The following is a 26725-nucleotide window of genomic DNA, read 5'->3' as shown; positions in this document are numbered from 1 at the left end:
ATCTAGGACAGAGTTAATTTAGACTAAAATCGCTTTAAATTGCTTACCACAATTAGTCATTAACTATCATTTTGCATTTGATATAATCCCTAGCTTTGCTGTAAAATTAAATTAATTGCCATAGATAATATGGTTTAACTTAAAGTCTTAAACTCCCTTTAATTCAGTTTATTCTCTGGGGAGAACAAACTAGTGGTGGTACATTATGGACGAGAGAGACATACACTATTATTTTGTCTATATTTTTCAAGATGCACATTCCATATATACCCTGAAGGGTCTGTTTTCAGTTAGAGATACCACAAATTGAGTAACTTTAGGATGACTTAGAATGCATGCTGCCAGTGTCGCTAATGATAAATTCCTTGCAGGGAGTTGTCTTTGCTGTCAATGTACCATTTATATTTCAAGTCTTGGTAATAATCTCTTCTTTGGAAAAAGAACGTTTCACTAGGGCATTTTGATAGGAGTATTCTCTTCCTCCACCACCACTCACAAAATTTGCTTGAATTAATTCTGATATACTTATAGTCAATGATGGTCAGCTCCCACTTTGCCCTATCTCAGAGCCACCTCAAAAACAGAAGCTGCTGCATGAGCAGGCCTGGTCATATGGAAGCTAGTGGAGCAACTTTGTCTTCCTTACATTGAGCATGCACGGATATAGTGTTGCTCATGTAGTTTTTGTGTTCTCGTAGCAGCATGCAAAAAGCCAGTGTGTGCACAGTTTGGTCGTCAGTGACCTGCGCTTTGCATGGGATTGCAAAGAGGATGTTAACATGCACCATCACATTAAACTTGTCTCCATAGATATTTTTTTGTTATATGGAGGTTCTGATAAGCACATGGAGATGCCTGGAAGCAGGAACTGACATCTGGAAGCAGGAACTGATCATGTTAGCTATTAACTGACCATTAATAGCTAAACAACATAATCTTAGCCATCATGTAGAATGACTATATGTCCTTTTTACAGAAGGCATGCTCTAGCTGAAGAGCTGCCAAAGGACAATCCTCTGTCTGAAGGTGACTTTGATCTGATGGATGACTCTGTTCAAGTCTGGTTTATAGTCAAAACACCATAAGAAGGGATGGCAGAGGCCTTAAGGTTGCCCCTTGATGGCACCTAGCCAGCACAGTGAACAAAGCACACAGTTCACCTGGTCACAGTTTTCCGCACTGTGGTCAGATATACTGTATTTCTAATTAAGCAAATTAGTTCTACTCAAGTGGATATACAACATTTATACGAAAAGGTGCCCTCTTTTAATCCATTTTGAGTTATTTGCAAATGGGTACCCTATACTTTCGTACCTGTTCAGAAGTTAGAACTACTGGGCTAGTTCACACAAAATAAGCTATGGTGGGGGAAATAACCCAGTCTCTATGTTATTTGAGGGTTGCTGCCATCTCAAATAAGCCACACTGACCAGGTTTGGATGACCTGGCATGCCACACAATCGAGAGTAATTAGGAAAATCTGGCTAGCACGTGACTTGCACACATTTGGGCTTAACAAACCAGGCTTGTTAACCATAATGTGATTGTGCAGCCTGGGTCACTGAGTTGCCAAGTCTGTATTTCAAATAGGATGCATATAGTATTTACCTGAAAAGTCAGAATTTAAAATACTTAAGAATCACCTTCTCTGCTGTCCCTGTAAAAAGGTGAAGGAGAAGGTTATTTCAAAAGGTTTATTTAGAAAAGACATGAATGCACTCATTTCTGATCTACTGTTGGTTGGCCACACCAACCAACAGTGGACTTTTGTCATAGTCTCTCCCCCCCCCCCCCCCTAGTCCCTCCCCTTTTCTTCCCTTTTTTACAGTCCACAGTTGGGGCAACCTGCCTTTTAACAGCCTGCAACTGGGGCCTTCTGTAAGTAGAGGAACCACTGTATTACTGGCAATCATTGCAAGTTTGCCACCAAATACAACTTTTCAAACAAGTATCTCTGTGAAACGTGCAACCTGACTTCCTGTATGTTTAAATCCTTCAAAGGGTAATTTGCATCAGGACATGGGTTCAGGGAAAAGGATTCTTTTCCATTTTCCAGTCCCATGGCTCCAATTCAAGTAATTGTTGCCCATATTTATTCTTAAGTAAAATTACACTGGGAAAACAAGTGCATGCACAGGTCAGTATTCAGGGCTGCATCCAGCATTAGGTGAGCAGATGTCCATTTGTGCAGTAGGACTTCCTCATGCTCAGCTGCTGCCTCCTCACTCTGCACATCCCCCAGATCTGCTTCAGAGAATCCTGCAACCTTCTGGGACAGATTTGGAAGGCTGCAGAACAGGAGAGGGAATATTTTCCTTGAGCATGGTTGGCTCAGCTGGGAAACAGACATCACTGCATATAACACTTCATTCCTGTCTGTAAGTTATGCTACCTGTCAGCTTTGTTCTAAAAATGAACGATTTTTACAAGAACTTGGGCACAAAGAAGTGATATGTAGATTATTAATAATACAAAGGGAACATAGATTAAGAATATTTGTTATTGCAGATGAGATTCATATTTTCCAATTTGATACAGTAGGAAACAAAATAATCTTGCTTTATTGACTATAGCACTGCTATTTCTCAGCCTGTCTGGGGAGTTCTACAATTGCGGATGTTAATAGTGTTTATGTTGACATTGTAATATAATCTCCGAATATGTATTCAGGAATAAAACTAAAGAATAGACTCTACAGAGTCAAATATACAATCCAATAGTGAGCTATTTTTCTTCGCTGTACAAAAATGTAGACACTGAAGCAGTTCCACTTTCCATTATATTTGAATAATTCATAGAATTATAGATAATCCTGTTTCAACCCATTTTCTATCAAGAGTTACAATTCAAAGAGCCCTGCCAGCAAAATTAGGCCAACCACATTTTTTCCCTCCAGGACTATAGTAATAGTTTGTGATATGTCAGGGAGGCTGTAGATTTTCTGTATGAAGGCTACTGGAGGATATCTTTTGGGGATTGGGATACAGAAATGCCAAGAAATGCCTTTCATATTGCAAATATTTATCCTGCATTATTCTTACATGCTGTCAGGGTGTCTCCCACTTAGGGTGACTGTATGAATGCATGTGCTCCAAAATGTCCTTTCCTCAACAGCCTTGTGCTAAACTGTGGCTTCCTGTATGGAACTGATCCATCTAATAGTTGGTCTTCCTCTTCTTCTGCCTTTGACTTTTTCTAGCATAATTGTCTTCTCCAGTGAGTCTCAGGATGTGCCTAAAGTATGAAAGCTTCAGTTCCAGTATTTTTGCTTCTGGGAAAATTCTGGATTGACTTGAAGTAGGACCCACCTGTTCATCTTTCTGACAGTCCCAGGTATACACAAAGCTCTATCCGAGCACCATGTTTTGAACCCACTTGAGAATCTTTCTTGGAGGATGGAGTGGATAGAGAACATTTCCAATCTGTGGGGCACTGTTTTGTTTTCCAGATTTGTTGGCATATTCTTGCTAGGATTTGGACTGATTCAGTATCTGCAGCTTGGCATAGTTCTATTGATATCCTATCTACTCCAGGTGTTTTATTTATCAGAGCAGCTTTCAGTTTACTTTCTTATATTACAGTCTCTTCTCCATAGGATTCTACTTCAAAGGAATCCATTATCTTTTATCCTTTCTGTACAGTTCTTCCATATCTTGTTTCCTCTGTTTCTTTATTTCATCTTGGTCACATAATTTGTTCCTCTGTTGATCTTTCAACATTTCTACTCTAGGCTTGAATTTCCCTTTTATTTCTTGGATCTTCTGGGAGATATCCCTTGTTTTGCCTCTTCTGTTGTTCTCTTCTGTTTCTTTGCACTGCTGAAGTTGCAGTCAGGATTCTCTCTGTTACCTTTTGCCTTTGCTTTTCTCCTGTCCTTAGTTAATGGTATTTCTTCTGTCATCCAGCTAGGCTTTTTCTTGCTTTTTGCTACAGATATTGTCTTTTTTACATTCTTTCCTACTGTCTATTGTTCCACAGTTCTTGTGGTTTACAGTTGGTTGAGTTCAGTGATGCAAATCTATTCTTTATATGGTCTTTAAATTCCTCAGGAGTATTATTTAGGTTGTATTTTGGCACTATTTTCTGTTAGTGATTTTTCTCAGCTTTACTCTGATTTTTGATATTAAGAATTTATGGTCACTACCACAATCTGCTCCTGGTTTTGCTTTGGCAGCGACAATACAATTTCTCAATCTCTTACATGAATTACTTAATCTATATGATTTCTGTATTGGTCATCTGATGAAGTCCATGTGTAAAGTCCTCTGATCAGTTGCCCAAAGCATGTAATTGCAAAGAACAGATGGTTGGCTCCACAGAATTCTATGAGTCGCTTTCCTGCTTTGCATCTGACCCCTAGACCAAATTCTCCCACTACATTGGATTCTGCTTTGTTTCCTACTTTTGCATTCCAGTCACCTATCATGATCAGAATGTCTTGTTTTGGCAGGTTATCAATTTCCACTTGGACACTTGCATAAAAGTTTTTGATTTCTTCTTCTTCAACATCTGTTGTGGAAGCATAGATTTTCCATGACTTCTGATTGATACTGCTTGATTGAACATGGCATTATAGTCCCTTACTGTCTCTGCTACATTTGCTTCGGTATAAGGACCACTCCATCTCTTCTGAGTTTTTCATTTCCAGAGTGAAACACTTTGTGTTTGATTGAAAATGCCCCATTCCCGTCCATATTAGTTTGCTCACACCAGTTACTGAGATGTTTAAATGTTCCATTTTTTGCTCTATGTTTTCATTTTGTCTTGCATCATATTTCTCTTGTTCCAATTGTATGTGTTATGCCACACTGGACTTCCCTTTCACCTCTAAGCATGTTAACCACTGGACCTCCTTTCAGCTTTGAGCTACATAAGACAATATCAACAGCACTACTCATTGTTCTTCCCAGTAGCTGGTTGAATGCCTTCCAACCAAGGAATCTCATCTTCTGGAAATATCTCTTGTTTCATTTTGGATTTTTTCAAGAGCTTTCGTGGTAAGCAAAATTCAGAAGTGGTTTACCATTGTCGTCTTCTGTGCAGTAGTAACCAGAGTTAGCTTGGGTTTCACTGTCATTGTGTGTGAAAGATCCTCAAGCAGCATCTCCTTCAAGTACTACAGCTGGTCAATAGATGCCTTTCAGGAGTTTCTCTGCCCCCATTAGACTATTACAGATATCCATTCTCTTCTGTAATGTGATCTTTACTCCTGAAGAGGGTAGATGCCACTTAGTCTTGTGTCTTAGCTATGATCATTCCACCTTGGGTGAACCTGCTAGGAGACCAGCATAGTGAGAAAGTTTGGCCTCCTAGTGGCATTGCTCTTTGCTTCTCTTACACTCTTGACCCCCCTCACCATGTTAAGGAATGCTCAAAGAGGGGGCTTATCCCTATATACAACCAAATGCAATATAATGTACTGAAAAGCTGACTATTCCCGTGCATCCTTCCCTGATGTTAAGGTCATTTCCTGAGACCGTTTTTGCAGTACTCATGCCTTCTGTGCTTCAGCATATGGTAGTCAGCCCAAGAACACTTTTGTTCTGTCACTTGGAAATGCTTCCCCAAGGGACACCTACCTGATGCTGGATAAGCAAATAAGCCTTTAAGATATATGGGTTGCATTGCTTGGAAAAAAAAGGAAAAACATTAATTATCTGGATTTTTACCTACTGAATCCCTTAGTTGAGCTAGACTCCTAACCACAAGCGACTTTGAGAAAAAAATGCTACAAATAGGCATGGATATATCCTTTTAATGCTTGTTTGATTTGTTAAATTTCTATCCTGCCTTTTTGCCAAATGGTGCTGAAGGCTGGTATATATTAGTATATACTGTATTAAGATATAATCTAGGATGAAATGTTATAATTGCAATAGTATTCTTGCAAGGGTCTTGAATTCCTTTCAATGGGCCCTGCACAGAAGAACTTTTGGTGGGTTGTAACACATAGTAAATTGTCAGTTTGCACTTTCTCACAGCCTGTTCCTTAGATCAATATCTGATAAAATTAATGGGTCTCAATTATTCCTGAAACTGAAGTATAGTTTCTTGAACTAAATATATGGGAATGCTGGCATCAAGATAAATAGTTCCACAGGGTTCACTGGAAGAGCTTTAATTTCAACTCACTTAACCTCAGCTAATTTAAAATACATTAGAAACCTTTAAATCATATGCTTTCACTCTGTCTGTTTGCAACAGTCCTTGCATGTAGCCAGCAGACAAAAATATTGGGAAGAAGCTTTTCTTAATTTACCATGGTGAATCAACTCAGTTAACCAGCATAAATCCAGTCCTGAGGCATTAGCTATGGGAATTACATGCCAAATCAATTTGATGTTGTGTCAGTTGATAGTGTCTAAGCCTAGAAACCTGTGCTGCCTTTTGCTGCCTTGTTTAGTTTGGCTTGTGATTAAAGCAGTATCTTGCATTTGGGAGAATACCAAAATTGGGCAGTTATGTCTGTTTGCCATGGAATCCAGGCCTGACACACCCAAGATGGAATATTTATTTGATTGGAAACACCTTGTTGCCTATTTGGAAGTAATTATATTTTCAGTGCTAGAAATTAAATATTCTTCTGTTCACAGTGTATTGCTTGAAAGACCCTTTACATAAAAGTAAATCATTCAAAAGGCAAGTATTAATAGGGGATAAGAGAAGAACTGGGAAATAATTGCTTTTCCTCACAACTCTAAAAAGAATCCCCTTAAGTATCTGCATGGTCACTCAATTAGAATGCATGGGAGAATTCACACTTTTCAAGACTTCTTTTATTTTCTCAGTTATAGACTTACTTTAAAATGAACAGCAATTCTATGCATATTTCCTGGACGTTATCCCCACTGCGTTCATGTAACATGAACCATCCCAAGCCATCAGTAATGGTATGGTATGGTATATAAAAGCTTTAAACAAACAAACATATTCTCAAGTGAGTGAGTTCATTGGACTATGTGGTCCTGGGGATGAGTCTGGTATTCAAACAGCCTAATGAATCTGGGGTAACAATAAACATAATAAAACTCTACTTTTACAGTCAGTGTATCAGTTTTAAGATGTTCAGTAACTTAGTTCCTTAGTGAATAGAACAATGTATAATCAGAACTTTTCACTAAGGTATCTCAGTCTTTCCCTTCACACACACTCCTCACACATAAATTCTCCTTTCTCTCCTTTGACCAGTCCTTATTTTATCTCAGTTTAATCTTCCCTTCTGCAGTCAGATTTCTGTCAGCTTCTATCTCTCACATCCTTATAATACTTGACAATATTAAGTTTTGTCTCCCTATAAATACTCTCCCTAGCCGCTAATATGTCCTCTAAGTATTTTACTCCCTTCCCTTTTATTTTGAATCTGAAATGCTTTTCAGAGCACTATATGAGATTCTAATGAGATGCCTGCTCCTTCAGATTCCACAAAGTGGGCTGCTGACCTAACACGACTCTGGGTGTTAACTGCTGACTGACTGGTACTATCTTTTCTCTCTCCTCACATACTTCCAAGCTCTGCTCCTACACTCTGTCACCAGCCAGTCACCTCACTTACTCATCTCCTTCTTCTACTCCCACATGCCCTTCTGAAATTTACCAACATTTAAAAGAACACACTCATAACACTTTAAATAATTACATCACATAATTTAATTACATACCTTTGATAAATTAAAATGTGCACATATAATACAGCTTATGTTGCTGGCCTGGGACTCAGGAGATCTGGGTTCTGGTCCACCCTCAACCATGGAGCTAACTGGGTGACCTTGGGCCAGTCACACTCAGCCCAACCTACCTCACAGAATTGTTGTAAGAATAAGATTGGGAGAAGGAGGAGAATTATGTAAAACCATATGCAAAGCCATGCTGGTTCAGAACAAAGGTCCATCTAGTCCAGCAGTCTGCACCCATGATGGCAAACCAGCTGCCCACAGGATTGCTCAAGCAGGATTTGTGCAGGAGGGACCTCTGCCTGCCCAGGCTCCTCAGCAACTGGTGTATGCAGGCATGCCGCCTCTGCTAAAGGAGGTAGAACAGGGCAGCAAGGCTAGTAGCCTCCTCCCTTATGAATCTGTCCAATGCCTTTTTAAAGCCATCCAGACTGGCAACTAGCACCACTTCCCATGGCAGCCAATTCCATAGTTTAACTATACGTGTATGTTGCATGAAGAAGTACTTCCTTTTATCATTCTGAACCCCTCCAGTAAGCTCCATGGGATAACACCAAGTTCGAGTATTATGAGACAGGAAGAAAAATGTCTCCCTCTCCACTTTTTCCACACAGTGCATTATTTTAGACACCTCTATCATGTCTCCCCTTTATTTCTAAGCTAAACAGTCCCAGTTGTCATAGCCTCTCCTCATAGGGGAGCTGCTCCAGCCCCCTGATCATTTTTATTACCCTTCTCTATACATTTTCCAACTCAATAATGTCCTTTTCCAGGTAAAACAACCAGATATGAACACAATATTCTAAGTGTGGTCTATTTCTACATTATTTGTATAAACAAAGTAAGATTTTGGCATTTCTATTTTCTCTTCCATGCCAAATTAGGCCTATCGTGGAGTCTGCCTTTTTCACAGCAGCTGTGCACTGGGCCAACATTTTCATCAAGCTGTACACTACTACCTCAACCTCTCTTGCTCAGTCACTGCTAGCTCAAGTCCCATCAGTGTATTCCTGAAGTTGGGATTTGCCATTTTGATACCCGTTGTCCTAGCTTGGAAGAGATCCCTTTGGAGCTCCTCACAATCTCCTTTGGTTTTAACCACCATGAAAAAGATTGTGTCATCAGCACATTTGGCCCCTTCACTACTTATTCCTAGTTCCAGAACATTTATGAATGGGTTGAAAAGCTTTACTCCTAATACAGAGCCCTGTGGGACTCCACTGGATACATCTCTTCATTGGGAGAAATTGCCATTCATTCCCACCCTCTGTTTTCTGTCCTTTAACCAGTGATCCATAAGAGCCTCCCCCCCCCACCACCCTTTTATTGTATGACTGCTTAGTTTGCTCAGGAGCCTTTGTTAAGAGACTTTGTCAAAAGCCTTTGGGAAATTCAAGTAAACAGTGTCTACTGGATTGCCCCTCTCTGTGTACTTATTGACATTCTCAAAGAACTCCAGTAGGTTAGTGAGACAAGCCTTCCTCTTGTATAAGCCATGCTTCCCCCACCCCTCAGCAGGGCTTGTCCCTCTGTGTGCTTACTAATTCTATCATTAATCATGCTTTCAAGCAGTTTACCCAGAACAGATGGTAAGCTAACTGGCCTGTAATTTCCTAGTTCCTTTTTTTAAAAAAACAAGGGTGTTACTTTGGCCATTCTACATTCTTCTGGTACAAGGGCTTATTTTAGGGATGTATTAAATATTTTGGTAAGAAGGTCAGCAATTTGCTGACTTTAAATTTGTCAATAAGGCGATAGGTTGAGAATTTCATCTTTGGCACTACTAGACTCCCTTCCAAAATACATAAGCTAAGGAACAGGTATCTGCTCTCATCCTCTGCTGTGAAGACTGACAAAAATAATTAATTCAGCTTCTCTGCAATCTCTTCATTCCCCCCTTAGTGCTCCTTCAATTCCATTATCTTCCAATGGTCCAACTGCTTCCTTAACTGCTTTCTTTCTTACGATATATTTGAACTTTATCGTTGGCCGTGATGGTGTTACTGATGTGCTCCTCAAATTGTTTCCTTGCTTCTCTGATAGTCCACTTGTATCTCCCTTGTGCAAGTTTGTGGTTCCTTCTGTCTTCCCCCCATCCCCAATTTGGTCAAGACTTCAGTTTTTTGAAGGATGCTTTCCTTTCCCTAATAACTTCCTTGACTTTATGTGCTAACCATGTTGGTGATTTCCTGGATTATGTGCTACCTTTCCTCACCTGTAGCATGCATATCATCTGTGTCTCTATTATAATGTTTTTGAGTAATTTCCAAACACTTTGAAGTTATCTATGATTCCCCTCTTCATCTTCTTTACCAGTTTCCTCATTTTTTAGAATTTTCTTTTGTAAGTCAGACATATCTTTTAATTTTTAATTGTTTTTAAAATTGTAATTACTTTTAATTACTTTTAATTTTAATTAATTTTTAATGTGCAGTGTGCATAGGAATTTGTATTTTTTCAAACTATAGTCTGGCCCCCCAGCAGTCTGAGGGACAGTGAACTGGCCCCCTGTTTAAAAAGTTTGAGGACCCCTGCTTTAGATTATCAAGACATCTTGAATTCCTTGAAAGGAAATATAATTTCATATAATATAACATAGCCCAGCAACAAGTGCCTCTGAGTCCCTCCTGCTATAGGATGTCCAGGAGTGACTCTGGCTCACACATTTATGACAACTCAGTAGTTAAAAACCCCTGGGTTATTTTCACATGCAAACCCTGACTGTATCATTTGCTTGTGTCTATTTAAATCCTGACAGCCCCTCTGGTCCAAATAGCTGCAGGGAGGGGAAAGAAGATTGTGCTGGTAATAGTTCAGGTTTGGTTGAGCTTTTCCCTCTCAGCTGAATGTAAACAGACCTTTAAATGTAGCCATACACATTCCATCTCAGTTTTTCCTACAACTCTTGTTACAGCTACTCTGGTTACAGGAGAGAGAGAGAGAGAGAGAGAGAGAGAGAGAGAGAGAGAGAGAGAGAGAGAGAGAGAGAGAGAGATCATGCATCGGAGGAAAAGCCCTCATAATCCTTCCCAGGACTGATGGAATATTTGGGTTAGCAGGAGAAGTTATTTTACACTTGTGTAAGGAGCCATTGCATTAAATTCATTTCAGTTTCATAACTTGCTACCTTGCTAATATAATATCACACATATATATATAATATCATATCATATCATCATCATTTTGATATTGTCCATTCAGAATCAGTAATTAGGATAAAAGAAAATCCACAGCCAACTTATACGTTAAAAAGCCTGAGGCAACTAAAGAGGGTGCCTTCTCATAGCACCAGATTGACATCACAGTTGGTGCCAAGCAAGCCATGTGAGCTGCCCTTGGGTCAGATCAAATGGCCAGTTTTAGCTTGCTGCTCTCTTAAGCACAGACCACTGTTTCTAATTTTACCCCATCCAAAAACTAGGAGAAGCAGTTAAAAGTTGATGAATTTATCAGGGCAACACTTTTTGTCAATAGCAGGTGCTTCCAGATAGAACATTCTTAAAGCTACCGCTCAGAAGACATTGTGCAGCTGTTCTGTCTTTGCCTCCTTAGCAGATTTTCTGTGGTGAGAAAGAAAGGTTAGAAGAAGCAATGGGAAAACATTGGCGAGGTATGAGTAAAAAAAAAAAAAAAATCAATCTGTAAATAAGAACAACACCTGTAGAACAGGAAAAATTTCTACCCTATTTTATGGATACAGTAGATTTTTCCTTTCAAAGGAAGTAAATGGTTACTACTTAGAATGCCTTCTAACAAACAGAAGTCACAGTTCACTGTTTCTTTTTTCAGAATTGGCTTAAGATGGGGTGGGTATCTTGTATGCCAAAACACCAAGCGCCAGAAGCTTCTCACCCACCCTTGGCTTAAGAGAGTTGCTGGGGAGTGCACGACTTCAAAATAGCAGCCAGAGATTTCCATGTCACCCTCCCTCTCTGGGTAACAATAACAAATGCTTGTATGTGTGAAATTAACAAAATTACTCTTGCCCTGTAAATTAATTATCCACGTCAGCTTTCCAGATTCTAAAGAGTTCCCTGGGATTTTCTTTTTAACTAAAACCATATCCATTACACACAGGTTGATATCCCTGTTACAATATGCAGGACTCAAGGCAGAAGAATAAAAAGCACAATGCACAGATTACCTCAAGGAGGTGTAACTGAAGGAGGATTCTAGAAGCAATTCTAGGCATGTCTTTCACCCTAGTCAAAGGTGAAAGCTACACAAAAGACTGCAGAATGTCACAGCCACCTTGGGACTTGCCTTTGACATACTGATAGGAAAATGCCATAGTGGAAAATAAAGCCATGCTTATTAAATCATTGAGAGCATTTTTGGTAGAAGAGGATTGTAGGAAAGGGTTGGTCATGTAACCTTGGCTACAATGCTCATTTATAGTCATTTGGACTAGCACACATAACATGTTAACAATTTTAGCCTTTTTTGTGCAAAGCTTTGCTTTGCTTTGCTTTGGTGAGAGCTTCTCAAGGTCAGGAAGGTCACTGCCACAGAGAAGAAATTTGTGCAGAAGCACTTTGTAAGATACCACAACACAGAAAACAATGAGCGCAGGAAGTCCTTTATGTAAGAGCCTTATAATTATTCTTTCAACAGCTATGTGCAGCATCGGTGCCAAGAAAATGCTTGTGTTTCCACAAATCTAGGGAATCAATTGGAACATTAAGAAGGCATGTGGCAAGGTACACATAGGCTTGCAGTATGCCTTTGGAAGCATCTGTTTGAAAGCATCCACACATTTAAAAAATCTCTGTACATGTGGAAAGTTCATAAAGAAGGTAAGACTAGATACTAGTACCCTTATGTGCAAACTTTCTACACACCTGAGATTCTGATGATTGGGCAGTTCTTGCAAGAAAGAGGGGTACACTATTAATTACATTATTAATTGCCCCAATAACCAGTGTTCCCTGGTCAAAAGACTAAAATATCAAAGAAACAGAAAATATTAAATACAGCACACAATTTAAAGCAATAACATGCAATATAATGCATTTAAGTTCTGCCAAGTGCACATAGTGGAGCTTAAAGTAACAGGAATATTTAGTTCAGCACAGAGTGTGCTTGAGCTGATCATTACTTGGCATTTTCTACAGCTCCTGTCCATTACCATATGGTCCGTAGAAGACTCTAAATAATGCTGTGATTTTAAAAAATCTACTATGTAGTCTAAGATAGACCACTGTAGTTGTCAGGTGGTATGCAGAGATGGCATGTGTTTAATCTGAGGATGAGAAGTAGATGGTACCTAAAGAGAATGATTGCAGTGTATTCTGTTGCCCTGTGCTTCAGAAAAGACAGGGCAACTCAACAGCCTCCCCTGCCCAGGCGCACAACTGCATGGTCTCAAATGAAAATGGCTATTATGCCTGCTACTTAAGATGAGATCACACATGCATGTATCTAGTGACCATCATAGATCAAATCCCACAAAAAGAACTTTTGATACCATGTTAGCTTAAAAAAATAACTTTTCAAGGGAAGCAATCCACACATTGACTGGGTTTGCATGCCGTAATGACCCATCTTGGAATATTTGCAGTTATACTAATATAGGTTGAAAATTTAAAATAAATTTCACAAATATTTGTGAAAATTATGTGGAACAAGACATGTTTTTAAAACATTGAACAAACATGGATGAAACCTATCAAAATGGGAAGCTGTAAAAATGATGGGCTGGCTTTTGCAATATCCAGGATAAAAACGAAACCTTTGCGGGGAGAAAAGGCATGGCAAGCCCCAATGGCTCACAAATGCAACAAGGAGGTGATAGGAGAACTTGTACCTCCTCTGGTGTCTCCTGGGATGCCCATGAGAAGACCAAGGGGCTAGGGAGGGGCCTAACAACCCACAGTGAGTCTGATGTTCCTCTGGACTCGCTGTTGGTTGTTCACAAGGCAACCAACATATTATGGTTTAGTGTCAGGGTCGGTTCATGCGACATGCCAGTGTGTCCATTCTGTTGCTCAAATGAAGGGTAATCAAGTGAGGTAAATGTGAACTAGTCAGTAGTGTTTTTCCTACCTACCTTTACAGTGTTTGGTTCTACTGACTTTTTATTTCTCCTGTTTGTAGTTTTAGCATGGTACAAAGACTGGTTTCATGTCGCTTAGTGCATGTACACTGGTACTTGCCATGCAAGATTCTGGGAATTTATATCCAAACAGATTTATACAACAGTCTTACAGTATTAACCTCCTATCCATCTTGACTAATGGATTACCAGTAAATATTATGCAAACATTTATAATTGTTTTAGCTGAGAAACAAATATTGCTGTTGGAACAGTAGGCACCTCAGAGCCATGTTTCCCAGGCATAATTCAACATGAATTTTAATCTGGGTCAATGAACAACACAGATCCAAAACAGCTCAACTCTATCCTATTCTCCTTGAGAAACATTTATAGAAAGTTTTGCTTAAGTTTGTATATTATAACTTTCAACTGATTTGTGGAACACTCCACAGAGCATTACATATAATTTATTACATGTAATAGATCTCTAAAAAAAAGAGTCAAGGCTTCTTACAGCAGGGGTTAAAATTTATGGATATTTAAAACCATTTTTAAAAACTAAAAACATTTTTATTAATTACACACAAAATTTTCAACATGACCTGTGTAGGAAAACATCCCAGGATATGATGCAGTAGCTCAGGATAGGCAAATGATGGATTCAGATCTATTGGTAAACTTCTGGGTGAATTGCAGTAGTTCAGCAAGGATTTTTGATCCCCAATAATTTAACAATAGCAGCTACTTGCCTCACTGTCCTCCCCAATTAGCGAAGTGGGGAGGCGTAGGAGGGTGCCACCATGGATATGAAGAGAGGTGGTAAGAGGGATTAGAAGGAAGAGGGACCTTCACAGGAAATGAACCACTGGGACAAGTGGACAAAAGGAAGAGGTGGCACAATGCAGAAGGATTCTTCACAAGGCTAAGGCTGATTATGAGCTCAGACTTGCAAAGAATGTCAAGAGCAACAAAAAGTGCTTCTACCTTCATGTAAATAGCAAGAGGAAGGGGAGACAGGTGATGGGACCACTTAAAAGGGAGGGAGGGGATCTGGTAACTGATGTAAGAGAACAGGCACAGATGTTAAATTATTTTGCTTCTGTGTTCTCCCCAAAGAGGGTTGGGGAAGTTCTACCTGGGGAACTAGATGAGGCTGAGGTTATGGGGACACAGATTGGAGTCACCTCCCTAGAAGTCAAGGAGCTCCTCAGGGCCCTGGATGTTACAAAGGCACCAGGCCCAGATGAGCTATACCCAAGGGTACTTTGGGAATTGGCAGGGATGCTTTCGCATCTCTTGGCCTACATTTTTGAGGCGTCATGGAAAATGGGAGATGTTCTGGAGAATTGGAGGGTGGCATCAGTGGTTCTAATCTTCCAAAAGCATAGCAGAAGGGATATGAGGAATTAGAGGCCAGTTATGCTTACATCCATTCTGGAAAGACAATGGAAAGGGTCATGTTAGGGAAAGCTCTAGAAATCCTAGGTAGAGATGGTAGGTTGGCAGTCATACAGCATGGATTCCGTAAAAACAGATCCTGCCAGATAAACCTTGTGGAATTCTATGGCCATGTCTCAAGGTGGCTAGATGGAGGGGACATGGTAGATGTGGTTTACCCGGATTTCAGCAAGGCCTTTGACAAAGTGCCGCATGATATCCTGGTTGAGAAATCTGAGATAGATCTGTCCGATAGATTAGAGCATGGTTGACAGACTGCAAGCAGAGGGTGACTATCAGTGGGGAATCATCAGGTTGGCAGCCAGTGATGAGTGGAGTTCTGGGACCAATTCTGTTCAACTTTTTTTTATCAATGACATGGAGGAGGGGGATAACCAGTCTGCTGATCAAATGTACAGATGATACCAAAGTGGAAGCAGTGGCCACAACTAAGGAGCAGGTGATCCAGATGGATCTGGACAGGCTGTGGAAGTGGCCAGGGGACAACAGGATGACATTCAATGTGGGTAAGTGCAAGGTCTTGCACTCAGGACACAGGAATAGGTATCACAGGTACAGGATGGAGGACAAGTGGCTGGAGAGCAGCACTTGTGAAAGGGATCTCAGGGTTCTTGTTGACAGCAGGCTGAACATGAGCCAGCAGTGTGACGTGGCGGATAAGGAGACAAACACCAGCCTTGGATGTATAGCCAGAAGCATGCCTTCCAGATCTAGGGAGATGTTGATCCCATTCTAGATGACTCTGGTACACCCACAACTGGACTACTGTGTCAGTTCTGGGCTCTACATTATAGGAGAGACATAGGTTAGAATCGGTTCAGTGCAGGATCACAAAATGGTAGCCAGGTTGGGAGGGATGAAATGGGAGAGATTGAGAGAATTGGGTCTTTTCAGCCTGGAGAAGAGGAGACTCTGAGGGGATCTTTTAGCAACTTATAGGAATGCAATGACATGTCCTGTGAAGGAGGGCCATTCTTTTGTACCAGGTTCTAGGTCATGGATCTCCAGCTTCTAGGGAAATAGAACTTGTAAGCCTGAAGTCTATCTATCCTGTACAAACTCATTCACAATTTATACATATTACCTTTCATCCTGGAAAAATCCATGTTTGTTTGCTATTAAGGATAATTAATCTTAAATCTACTCTTAATGCAACCTCCCTTTCCCTTTTTCACCTTTGATGGATCTACTGAACAATCATTTACCTCCTTTCTTCTAATAACATTGAAGGGTAAGTTCCAGATTAAAAGTTTTTTAGCACATGAGTCGCAATGGGAGAGATTTAAGAATATACTAAAAGCTGTTTTAAGCTGAGCTACCCTGAACCATGATCCACTGAAATCATTGGAAATAAAAAAATGTTTAACTTTGCATGGACTGCACAATACACATTTCAGCTGCTTCACACAAAGTCCTTAGAACTTACCCCTTGGAACTTTTCTGTATGTGCCTTGCTGACATTTAGATTTTAGTAAGCTTGTATTATGTTTGCAAGCTACCTGAGAACATTTTGAGAGGTGTTGTATGAATCTCAACAATAAATAATGCTCATGATCCTGATAGCTCTCTTCTGTATTCATTTGATTGGTCAATATCCTTCTTCAAGTATGGAATCAAAAACCGATCACAGAAACTCGAGCAAATTCTCCATTTTTGCTGCATCTCCATCAAGAGTGTTACAGGGTGGAGGGGTTGCTTTAGGATGTTTCAGTGTAAAATGGACATCTCAGCATTTTGTGGCATGTTCTTGTAGATATTTACTGGAAAGAAGCCAATTTGCTATATCTGTTTGGGTCCAGCTTTTCATGTCAACAGTCTAACACGAAATAGGATGGTAACAGGCAGAGTAACCCTAAACCCCAGCTTGCTAGAAGGGAATTAGGCAGAGAGATCTGTGGGTGGAAAAGTATCTTAGGGTGCAATCTGAGTCTGGATTTGAACTCAGGTTAGTCCAGGGTGCTATACTGGGGCCAGGCCTGACTGAAGAATGAAGTGAGGGCATGATCCAGGGTAGTCATGTATTTCTCAGTGGTAGCATAAACTGCCCTTGATGAGTTCCCAACACTGATGCCCAGTAGTGATAGCCATGCTGAGCTTAATCTACCAAGGTGGGTTGATGTGAGATCAAAACACTGCCTTGATGGTTGTATGAAGGGTGGGGTGGTTATGTGAGAAATAAAATAACTTTAACATATTCTAAAGTATTCAATTTATGGTGCCTCTCGATGGACTGACAAACTATCTGAACTGGCCTGTCAATGAGACATTTGAACTCTTGCAGCAAGTCTGTTCATTTTCATGGCAATAAAGAAGTACTATCAAGAGCCCATCTCCTGCTATGGTCCAGTGGGCAAGGGGAATAGACAAAAAAGTGTTCCTCTGTCCAGATTATCACTGCTCGAGCATCAGATGCAGTATTAATCACATAAATATGAGTGCTAAGGAACAAAGGCTGGTCACACTGAACAGTTTGTATTAATGATCAGTATAACTGAATTGGTTGTTTGTACAATACAATGATCCAGAGTAACAAAGATTCTAGAAGATGGGAAAAGAAGTCCTTTAATCTAATTCAGGTTACTGTGATGCACATCAGAAGGGTCTCCACATGGGGTAAAATAAGCCAGTGACTGGAGAATTATCGCTCAACAGAGTGTAACAAAGATTCCCTCCCCACACACACACACTTAACATTCATCTTCCTCTGCTCTTCTGTTCCAGAGACATTCTTCTGCTACGCCTACAAAGATTTCCATGAAATTACAAAGTCAAGGTAGGCTTTTGCTTTAATGTGTCATTGTTTTTCATTTGGTAAACGGACATACTGAATAGAGCCTATAATCTCCCTAGTGGGCTATCCATCTCTCACTACCTCATGCCTGCACAATCTTTTTAAATTGATTTTAAAAAATTTGGCCTTTTATAATTGATTCTATTAAAGGAAGCAACTCTTAGAAAAAGAACAGAAATACCTGGCTTCTGAGAAAACTATAATAAAAGTAACATATTCTGTTTGTTACTATGGGATCCCTACTGGACTTGGAAATGAACAAATTATCCTGGTATTACATCTCAGTATGAGCCGTCCTGTATCTCATCTACTTAAGTTCTATTACAGTAATTTCAGTAATGAGTTTATATCTCAAATTATTAATTCTACCAACCAAATGGCATGAGCATTTCCTTTCTACCTCATGGAGATACACTGTTTTCCCCATTAATGCCCCCTTGCTTGTGGAAAGTAAGGGACACATGTCAAAGCCTAGTGCTGTTATTTCATCCTTGGAACTGCAGTAAGTCCCACTTTGTTGAGTGGAACTTACTTTGAAATGATGTGCAGGATCACATCCTGTGCTTACTATTTATCTCTAGTCTTTAAGATAACATGATGCTGTAGTTCAAAGGCATGTGGGCTTCATTCATTCATTCATTCATTCATTCATTTATATTATTTATTAGATTTGTTTAAAAGCTGCCTGTTAGCATCATGCTCTCTGGGCAGCCATCACAGTATAAAATCAACAAATAACTTTAATATAACAATACAATTAAAATACCATAATAAACAGAATAAAATCACAGTAAAATACTTAAATAAAAATAAAACATATGTTGATATAATTAAAAACCTGAGACTTGATGTAAATAGCTAGATGGGGCCAAAGGTGCACCAGAAAAGGAAGGTTTTTGCCAGGTGCCTGAAACTCAGCCTGGTGAATCTCCAACGGTACAGTGTTCCTTAATTGGGGTGCCAGCACAGAAAAGGTTTTAAGTTATACTTCTAGGCCGAATAAAAGCTTTATTAGTTGTGAATTATTGTGTTTAAATGATTGTGTCATTGTGTTTAATTGTTCTATGAAACACAGGGTAAGAGCAAATGTAAAGTGCTTTTTATACTAAGGATGTAGTCCTACCGTGGTGCCAATAAGCCCTGAACATCCTGTAAGCCGTCCTGAGATGCCATGCATAAGAGACAGCATATAAAAGTCTTAAATGAATGAATGAATGAATGAATGAATGAATGAATGAATGAATGAACGAACGAATGTGGGGGCATCCAGTGCAGACCTGGAGGAGCAGTGGAGGCCATGCCTGTCCTCTCCTCAGCATTTTCATTGAAACAGGCCTTTTTTGTCCAGCCAGAATGTCTTGGAGAGGGAGGAAAGGAGACAGAAGTAGTTTCAGGATACCTTGTATCCTGGCCTCCCCAGTCTTCTTCCTTCCCTGCCCCTTTTTACCTCTTCTGACATGGCTTTCTTAACCTTGGAGAGCTGCCAGTGCCTGCTGGAAGGGCATACTGGTGTAAAGCTCCAGTTTCCAGCTCCCAATTCAAAGTGCAAGCCAGCCTCAGGTCTGGGAATCTGAAAAATTCTGTAATCCTCAGATGCAGTCAAGAGGCCATAGGATCACTTCCACAGTCACATAAATGTTTAGAATCTTAAAGCAAATATTTTACTGAGCAGACATTCCATGGTTTTAATTATTTTATTTCTTTTGATTGCTTTTTATTGCTGTACCATGCCTTGAGTATGCCTTCCAATTCAGCAAGAATGGGAGATAAACCACCCTTTATAAATAATTGTGTTTATTAATGTTTAGCTTTTTTAAGGGAACTTTGCTTGAGGGAAAAATATTTCAGGATTGCACATGATGGAGTCTGATTTTTTAAAGGCAGATTTATGGAATAAATCACCCATGGGAAGGGGATGGGAGATCTTTTGCATTTATGTGTTTTAATACAATAATTCATATCCCACCCAGCTAGTGAAACTATTCTCCCATGTAAACATAAAAGCATAAGAGCTGCACTGAATGAGAGACCAGGGGTCCATCTCATCAAGCATTATGTTTACAAAGTGGCCAAACCAGCTGCCTGCGGGATCCCAGAAGGAAGGCAAGGTGCAGCAGCAGCTTCCTGCCCAATTCCGTGCAAATGGTGTGCTCAGGCATGCTGCTGCTGATATTGCAGGTGGCTTAGAGCCATCAGGACTAGTAGCCATTCATAGCTTTTCCCTCCATGGATTGGTCCAATCCTCTTTTTAAACCACTCCAAATTAGTGGTCATTACTACATCTCATTCTATGGAATTCCATGCATTCCTTCACACACACCTCACAAAGAAGTACTTTGTTTACCTCTCCTGAATCTTCCACCAGTCTGCGTCACAAGATTTATTTATTTATTAAAAGCTTTTCTATCCTGTCCCCTACAAATGTCTCAGAATGGCCCCAGAGTCAGGTATTATGTGTGAAGAAGGTGGATCCATTTTCTATCCACTTTCTCCACACCACGCAGACCTCTTATCTGTTTTCTTCTCATCTATGATTATCCATGAAAAATGTATTTCAATATGAGCATGCCTTTTATACTTGTCTCTTAGTTGAAATTTATGCACTTCTGACCACCACATCATTTTAAGTGTTAATTGTTATTCATTACTAATCAGACAAATTATTTGAAAATAAATTCCCTTGACTACCAAAATGATGAAGATTAAGCTATATAGATGTAATTTTATATTTATTCTGGGAAGTATCCTAATAAGCCCATGAGCTCACAGCGGTTTGTTTGTTTGTTTGTTTGTTTATTTATTTAGAGCATTTGTATGCCGTCCCATCGCATAGCTTCGGGACGGCTTACATAACTGCTCATCCAATTTTAAAAATAAACTGAAATAAGTGGAATGGCTAATTTCTGGAAAAGAAAGCTTCTTGAGTACTTGAATGTTTGCATGCTTTTTGTGGCATTTAGGGTAATTCTAATAAAGGTATTGCCCAACTGTAGGTTTTGTTTTTCCCCACTAATTTCTGGATTTTTAAAGTTGTTTTTCCCCCCAATAGTGCTTTGTATATTGTATATTTAAATTTATCCCTTGTGCTTTCAAACCACCCAATCACTGAAGATTTGATCATGCTTCAAATTATTTAAATCTATCCACTCTGCACAAACATCTTGACACTCTCTGCCAAATTAGAGTCACATAGGAGTTAAAATGGATAGTTTCAATACAGTGAACTTTGAGACAACAGTTTACAGTTTGTAAGCTTAGGTTTTGCCATGATGCACTCCAGCCACCTTTTCCTATGTGGTATCTCCAGGTGTTTGAGTGTATGACTTCCATCAGCCTCAAATAAAACACTCCGGAACAACAGGATATATAGTCCAAAAAATATCCTATTTATCCTAATATGGAGGGTGCCATATTATTAGGAGGTATACAATTCAGTCTTTTAACAGAAAATAAAGAGTGGATCAGAATTCAAATTCACAAACAACTAATTTTGGGTGGACTGGATATCATGCTATTTAGCCCTGTGCATTGGGGCTTGTCAAATTACCCAACTGAGATGGAAGGGCAGGTTAGGGCATTCTTTGAACTGGTTGCCCAAATAAGTGCCAACATTTGTGGGCATCTGTCAAAATAATATCAGCTTTGATCTCGCAGACGACACATACAAAGATATTCCAGATTTGAGTTTCAAAGGTACTACAAAGATAAGTTTATAAACTTGCATTTTTAATGTTTTAGGGACTTTTCGGTTGAGATGTTTAGAAGTGGTTCTGGAATGTTCAAGGTGTGGGCTTTGCCTGGCACTGAGACAGAAGGTGACTGACAGAATAAGGAAAGTGAGAAACCAAGATAGTGAGCTTATTAAGTTGTGTTTGGCAACCATGTCTAAGGAGCACTGCCTTCAAAAATGTACAGTCAGGAAAAAGGTTAGTTAACTCTTGTTAGATGGATCCTTTTATCCTGCTTAATGAAGGGAAGCAACATCATAGAGCTAATCTCCATGTCGGAACTGTCAAGAACACTCTTGATTGTTTTTGCAAATATGAGATTGACTGGAATATGAGGGTACCAGTTAATAATAACCTATTTTATTTCTCATTTAGGATTCTGAAGTTCTGGAAGCAGTAAGCATTCTCACAGTGTGGCATTGTCGGCCACTTAACCTTGAGAAGGAAAGTGACATTCAAGTTCTCCTTCTTCCAAAATTGTCTTTTTCAGAAGGAATTGGTGGTGCTGTTTGTGCATTTGTAAGTGGCACGGGAGCCAATAATGTGACATAGGTAACACAAAAGCATTTGCTGGAGAAGAACAATTCAGACTTGTCTAATTTTTTAATCTGCCCTTTTCTTTTTATTTTTAACCAAGTTTTATCCTCTCAAAACACTGCCAAAAGATGCCAGCCAAGACACCTATCTACCTGAAAGCTGACAACAATAAGAAAGGGAAGAAATTCAAGCTGAGGGACATTTTGTCTCCTGACATGATCAGCCCACCTCTTGGCGATTTTCGCCATACAATTCATATTGGCAAAGAAGGGCAACATGATGTCTTTGGCGACATCTCCTTTCTGCAAGGAAATTATGAGCTCTTACCTGGGAACGACGGTGAAACAGCTAGCCAGTGTGAAGGCCACAGCCAGTTCCTAAGAGCAAACAGCACCTCTGACTCTGTGTTTACTGAAACGCCTTCTCCGGTGCTCAAAAATGCCATATCACTTCCTGCCATCGGTGGTTCTCAAGCCCTCACACTGCCCTTGTTGTCACCGGTGACATTTAATTCAAAGCAGGACTCTTTGGGGCCATTAAGGAATCCCAGGCATAGCTGTGAACCTGTAATGGAAGAAAAGTTGCAGGAGAAGAGCAAACACTTGGAGAATGGGAAAATATACAAAGATGACATCACATGGGAGCGGAATGTCCCAACTTCGCATTATACTAATGGAAGAGACAGTCATTCATCCAGCCTTTCGGAACAATACACTGAATGGCAAACAGAGGAGTTATTTGACAACGGCCATCTTTCATGTGATCTATCCAAGACTCAGCCGAAATCAGAAGACGCCCTTTCAGATTTGGCAGAGCCTCTCTTTTCTTTGCAACTTGACCTTGGGCCCTCACTTTTGGATGAAGTACTCAGTGTAATGGACAAAAACAAATTATAGAATCAGTTTCTCTTTTCATTTCACTTATTCATATAAACACAACTGAAATGTGTGGGCACCATCCATCCAAAGTTAAGCAATCAACACTGCAATTCTATGCACACTATTTTGGAAATACGTCTTGTTGAACTCAATGTGCCTTACTTCTTAGGAAAGCATTGGGTGGACATCCATTGATTTCAATGGGAAAGTTATGCATGGATTTAAATCAGATCCAATAAAAATGAATAGGATTTAAACATGCTTATGTTTGGATGGATAGTGCCTTATTGTGTGTGTATATACAAAATCAACTCTCTTCGCAGTTGACAAGTTTTCTAAGAACAAATGACTTTAAACTATTTTTTTACATAATTTCCATGGTTTTTTAACATGCCAAATGTCTCATAATGAGGACATATTTTAACAACACAATTTTCAGCTGAATTAAAATGTTTTCTAGAACCAAGAGATTTTGTCAATATAATATTTAGGTGAAATCTGCAAGTTAGGATCATTAACTCAATTCATTTTCAGAAACCCTTTGGTTCTCAAGGGTCCCATGTGTGCCAGACAGAAGATTTATGAAGTGAAGGTGAAATGTTAATTAGTTCAACATTACTTAATATGTAACTCCTCTCCTTTCCAGAATGATAAGGGTTTTTCTTTTATTAGCAATGTTTTTTTTTCATTCTGGCTGCACTGTTATTGTTGAATGTTAATGCATAGCTCTGTGCTCAAGTGGGAATGGTTTTTTCTGTTTAAGTATTATGGAAAATATATGTAGCCAATACAAACTGGTGCAATTGAACTTAATGGAGCTTCCTGTGTGAGCTCTTACTCCAACATCTCTTCAATCTTAGACAATCCAATCTAAAAGAGATTAAAAGACAAAACTGCAGGAGCCATTACATTATTTTATGAGCTGAGATCTATTTTTGGACATTAAAATAGTTCTGTACCCACACATGCACACACACAAAGATTGCACCAGAGAGACTTTGCTTAACATTTGCTTGGAGAGCCTTTGTATAAACTGTATATTTGTGTGTGTTTTCGAAAATACGTATTTGATTCTTTAGCTTTGTTCCTTCAGTTATTGACTTTGACACACAAATGTTTAAACTTTTGCAATAGGTCATCTTACGGTTTAGAGGACAGCACTGGTTACCCACAAAGCTCTAATGGTGCTGAAGCAAATGATACTCCAGGGAATATAGAGATACTATATCCCTGCATTGCGTAGATACTTTGTGCAATACCGTAAAGAATAAATGTGGATAAATAAATAAATCCTATTTATTGTGTTGTGATTGAATTATACTCCATAAAGGAACAGTTTATTTCAGGTTGTAGTTGAAGATTGCTTACCATATCTTACTAGCTCTAAGCCTTAATGGTGTCAAGAGGAAAGTCATCTCCATACTAAGATTGTTGCTATGTGCCACAAGTTGCATACACCACCAGTGTTCGAATACTTTTTTAAAGATTTTGCAAAATTTGTTCATCATAGTCCAGAGTCTCTTGTGCACAGAGCTCTTTTGTGCGCTGGCTGCATATGCTTGTGTACACATAGGGATGGGCATACAGATCTGCTTCCTTTACTGAAATGAATATGGCAACTCTTTCAGGGATTAGAATTCACCTGCTCACAAAAGAGTCCTGGTTTAAGACACTTTCATTCACCAAACTTTTGTTGCTTTAAAAACAAAACAAAACCCTGGGATATATCTATCTGTTCAACATTTTCAGTAATGTGCATCTCAACAGTTGTACTTAAGACAGCTATATTCTCATGCTATTTGAACAGAGCAGGAGTTGTCTACTTTTCCTACAATACTTGCCACATCTGCAAGTGCATTTACAATCTCACTAAATCTATAGAAATTTAACCCACGCTAGTTAATGTCCATGTATCCGCAAATCTATGTACGCAACCTGTGAACATGATAATGGTACCATATCAAGACCTTGTTCACGTTTTGGTACTGCATGGCTTGCTTATGCCATTCTGATGTCCCAAGCCATTCTGCTTGTGCTTCTATTAAAAAACAGACTTAGAAATAGCACAGGACTAGAGAAGCACTTTGATAGTTAAGCAGCTGCTTTCTTCATTTCATTGCTGTTTCTAGAGATAAGGAATGGCAGTCGTTTCTTTTCCCTTCCCAGTAAGCCAGACTTAACTTTTGCAGATTAGCCATACAGAAGGGTAGAGACGATGTGAAATACTAGAGTGGAAGCAGGCAACCCAGTGCTTCCTACAATTCCCATAGTTTATGCTAACGGGGGATGTGTGAGGAATCTGTTTCAGGGGTGGGAATCTGTCTGATTTCCATGGGCTCAGACCACTTTCCTGCAGCTGGGAGCCTGACTTCCAGGCAAGCACACCAAATTTCTATGTGGCACTCACCAGGAATCAAGCCCCGTGTGACTGTTGTGCAAGCAATATTCTGCTTCCGCTCCAGCCCTCTTCTGCACATCTGCTTGCACCCTTTGTGATGCTGCACATGATGTGGAAGAAGGTTGCTGCTTACACAACTGGACTTGTGGTCTTGCATTCATGGACTTCCTTTCAGCTCAGTTTGCTTTCTAAGAAAAAAGTCTGCAAACTCAAGAGGGACGGATGCTTTAGTTGCCAGTTTGTAACAGAAACCTTACAGTAAACATACAGACTGAGAGAGGGATATGAGGAATTTGCTGTTGAACTGCAACTACCATCAGCATAATTGTCACCTGGTGTATGTGTGTATTTTTGTTTTTTGGTAGAAACACAGAGTATAAATCAAACAAATAGATATTGGCCATGCTTAGTCCCTACCCCTTAGCTAAGATAATGTGTTTTGATTGGAAAAACTTGACACCAAATGGAGAAAGAGGCCTTTGAGCCAGACTTGTAACTTCTATTGTTTGGCATAGATAGTCATTGCCATCTTGTTTCCAAAGGATAAAATGGTTTTATCTTTAAATGGTTAAAGATAAAACATTTGGTTTGTTGGCATAGAAGTAGGTAAGTGTCAGAGTGCTGGAAAAGGCTTGCAAAGACCAGTTTAGGTTTGTGGCAGAGAAGAGAACATCTATGCCTGCTCCTCCAACACTCTTGTCCATTCATCTGTCTGTCATTGTCTGATACATTCCTGGACAGGGACTAAGGTTAAAGAAAAATGTTCTGTATCTTTCACTGTTTAGTGCACTAGTGGGGCTCATTTCTGAAGAACAAAAAGTAAAGACCAAGTATTTGGAAAACGCAGATGAATTCAATAAGCGTGAACTTTCCACCTTCTGTCAAGTCAGCAACTAGATGTTTGGAAGGTGTTGGGGGGTATGTGAGAATGGTTTCATCTCTGGCAGGACCACTCACTCTAGTGGAATCAGAATGTGTAGTTTTCCAGGACCTGCACTGACCAGAAGTCTGATATTTTTGGCTGAATGCAGTATTCCAAGCTTGAGGCAGTCCCTTATGTTACTTTTATGAAAGTGCTATGCTTTGGAAAGAGATCTCCCACAAGGGAAATATATCAGCTAATCTTACAATTAAGATAATATCCTTCTGTGCTTTGTGCTCTTTGATGATTCCCCTTGCCACTTTGCTGGATAGCAAAGACTTTTGTTTAAATAGCATTCTCTTCTAC

General features: G+C 39.6%; 1 protein-coding gene across 1 annotated transcript in view; it reads left to right on the top strand.

Moving 5' to 3' along the window:
• CDC42EP3 (CDC42 effector protein 3) overlaps window positions 1-24398 on the top strand; it is a 33746-nt gene extending 9348 nt beyond the window's left edge. The window contains exons 2-3 of the mRNA XM_044453971.1: window positions 17887-17938; window positions 22060-24398. Of these exons, the coding sequence (XP_044309906.1) occupies window positions 22350-23117 (768 nt within the window). The 5' untranslated portion in view covers window positions 17887-17938; window positions 22060-22349 and the 3' untranslated portion in view covers window positions 23118-24398. The remainder of the gene's footprint in view (window positions 1-17886; window positions 17939-22059) is intronic.
• The last annotated feature ends 2327 nt before the right edge of the window (window positions 24399-26725 follow it).

Source organism: Varanus komodoensis, unplaced genomic scaffold (assembly GCF_004798865.1).
Source record: "Varanus komodoensis strain SLA01 unplaced genomic scaffold, ASM479886v1 scaffold1, whole genome shotgun sequence".
Lineage (NCBI taxonomy): Eukaryota > Metazoa > Chordata > Lepidosauria > Squamata > Varanidae > Varanus > Varanus komodoensis.
This window is presented reverse-complemented; position numbering and strand designations above follow the sequence as displayed.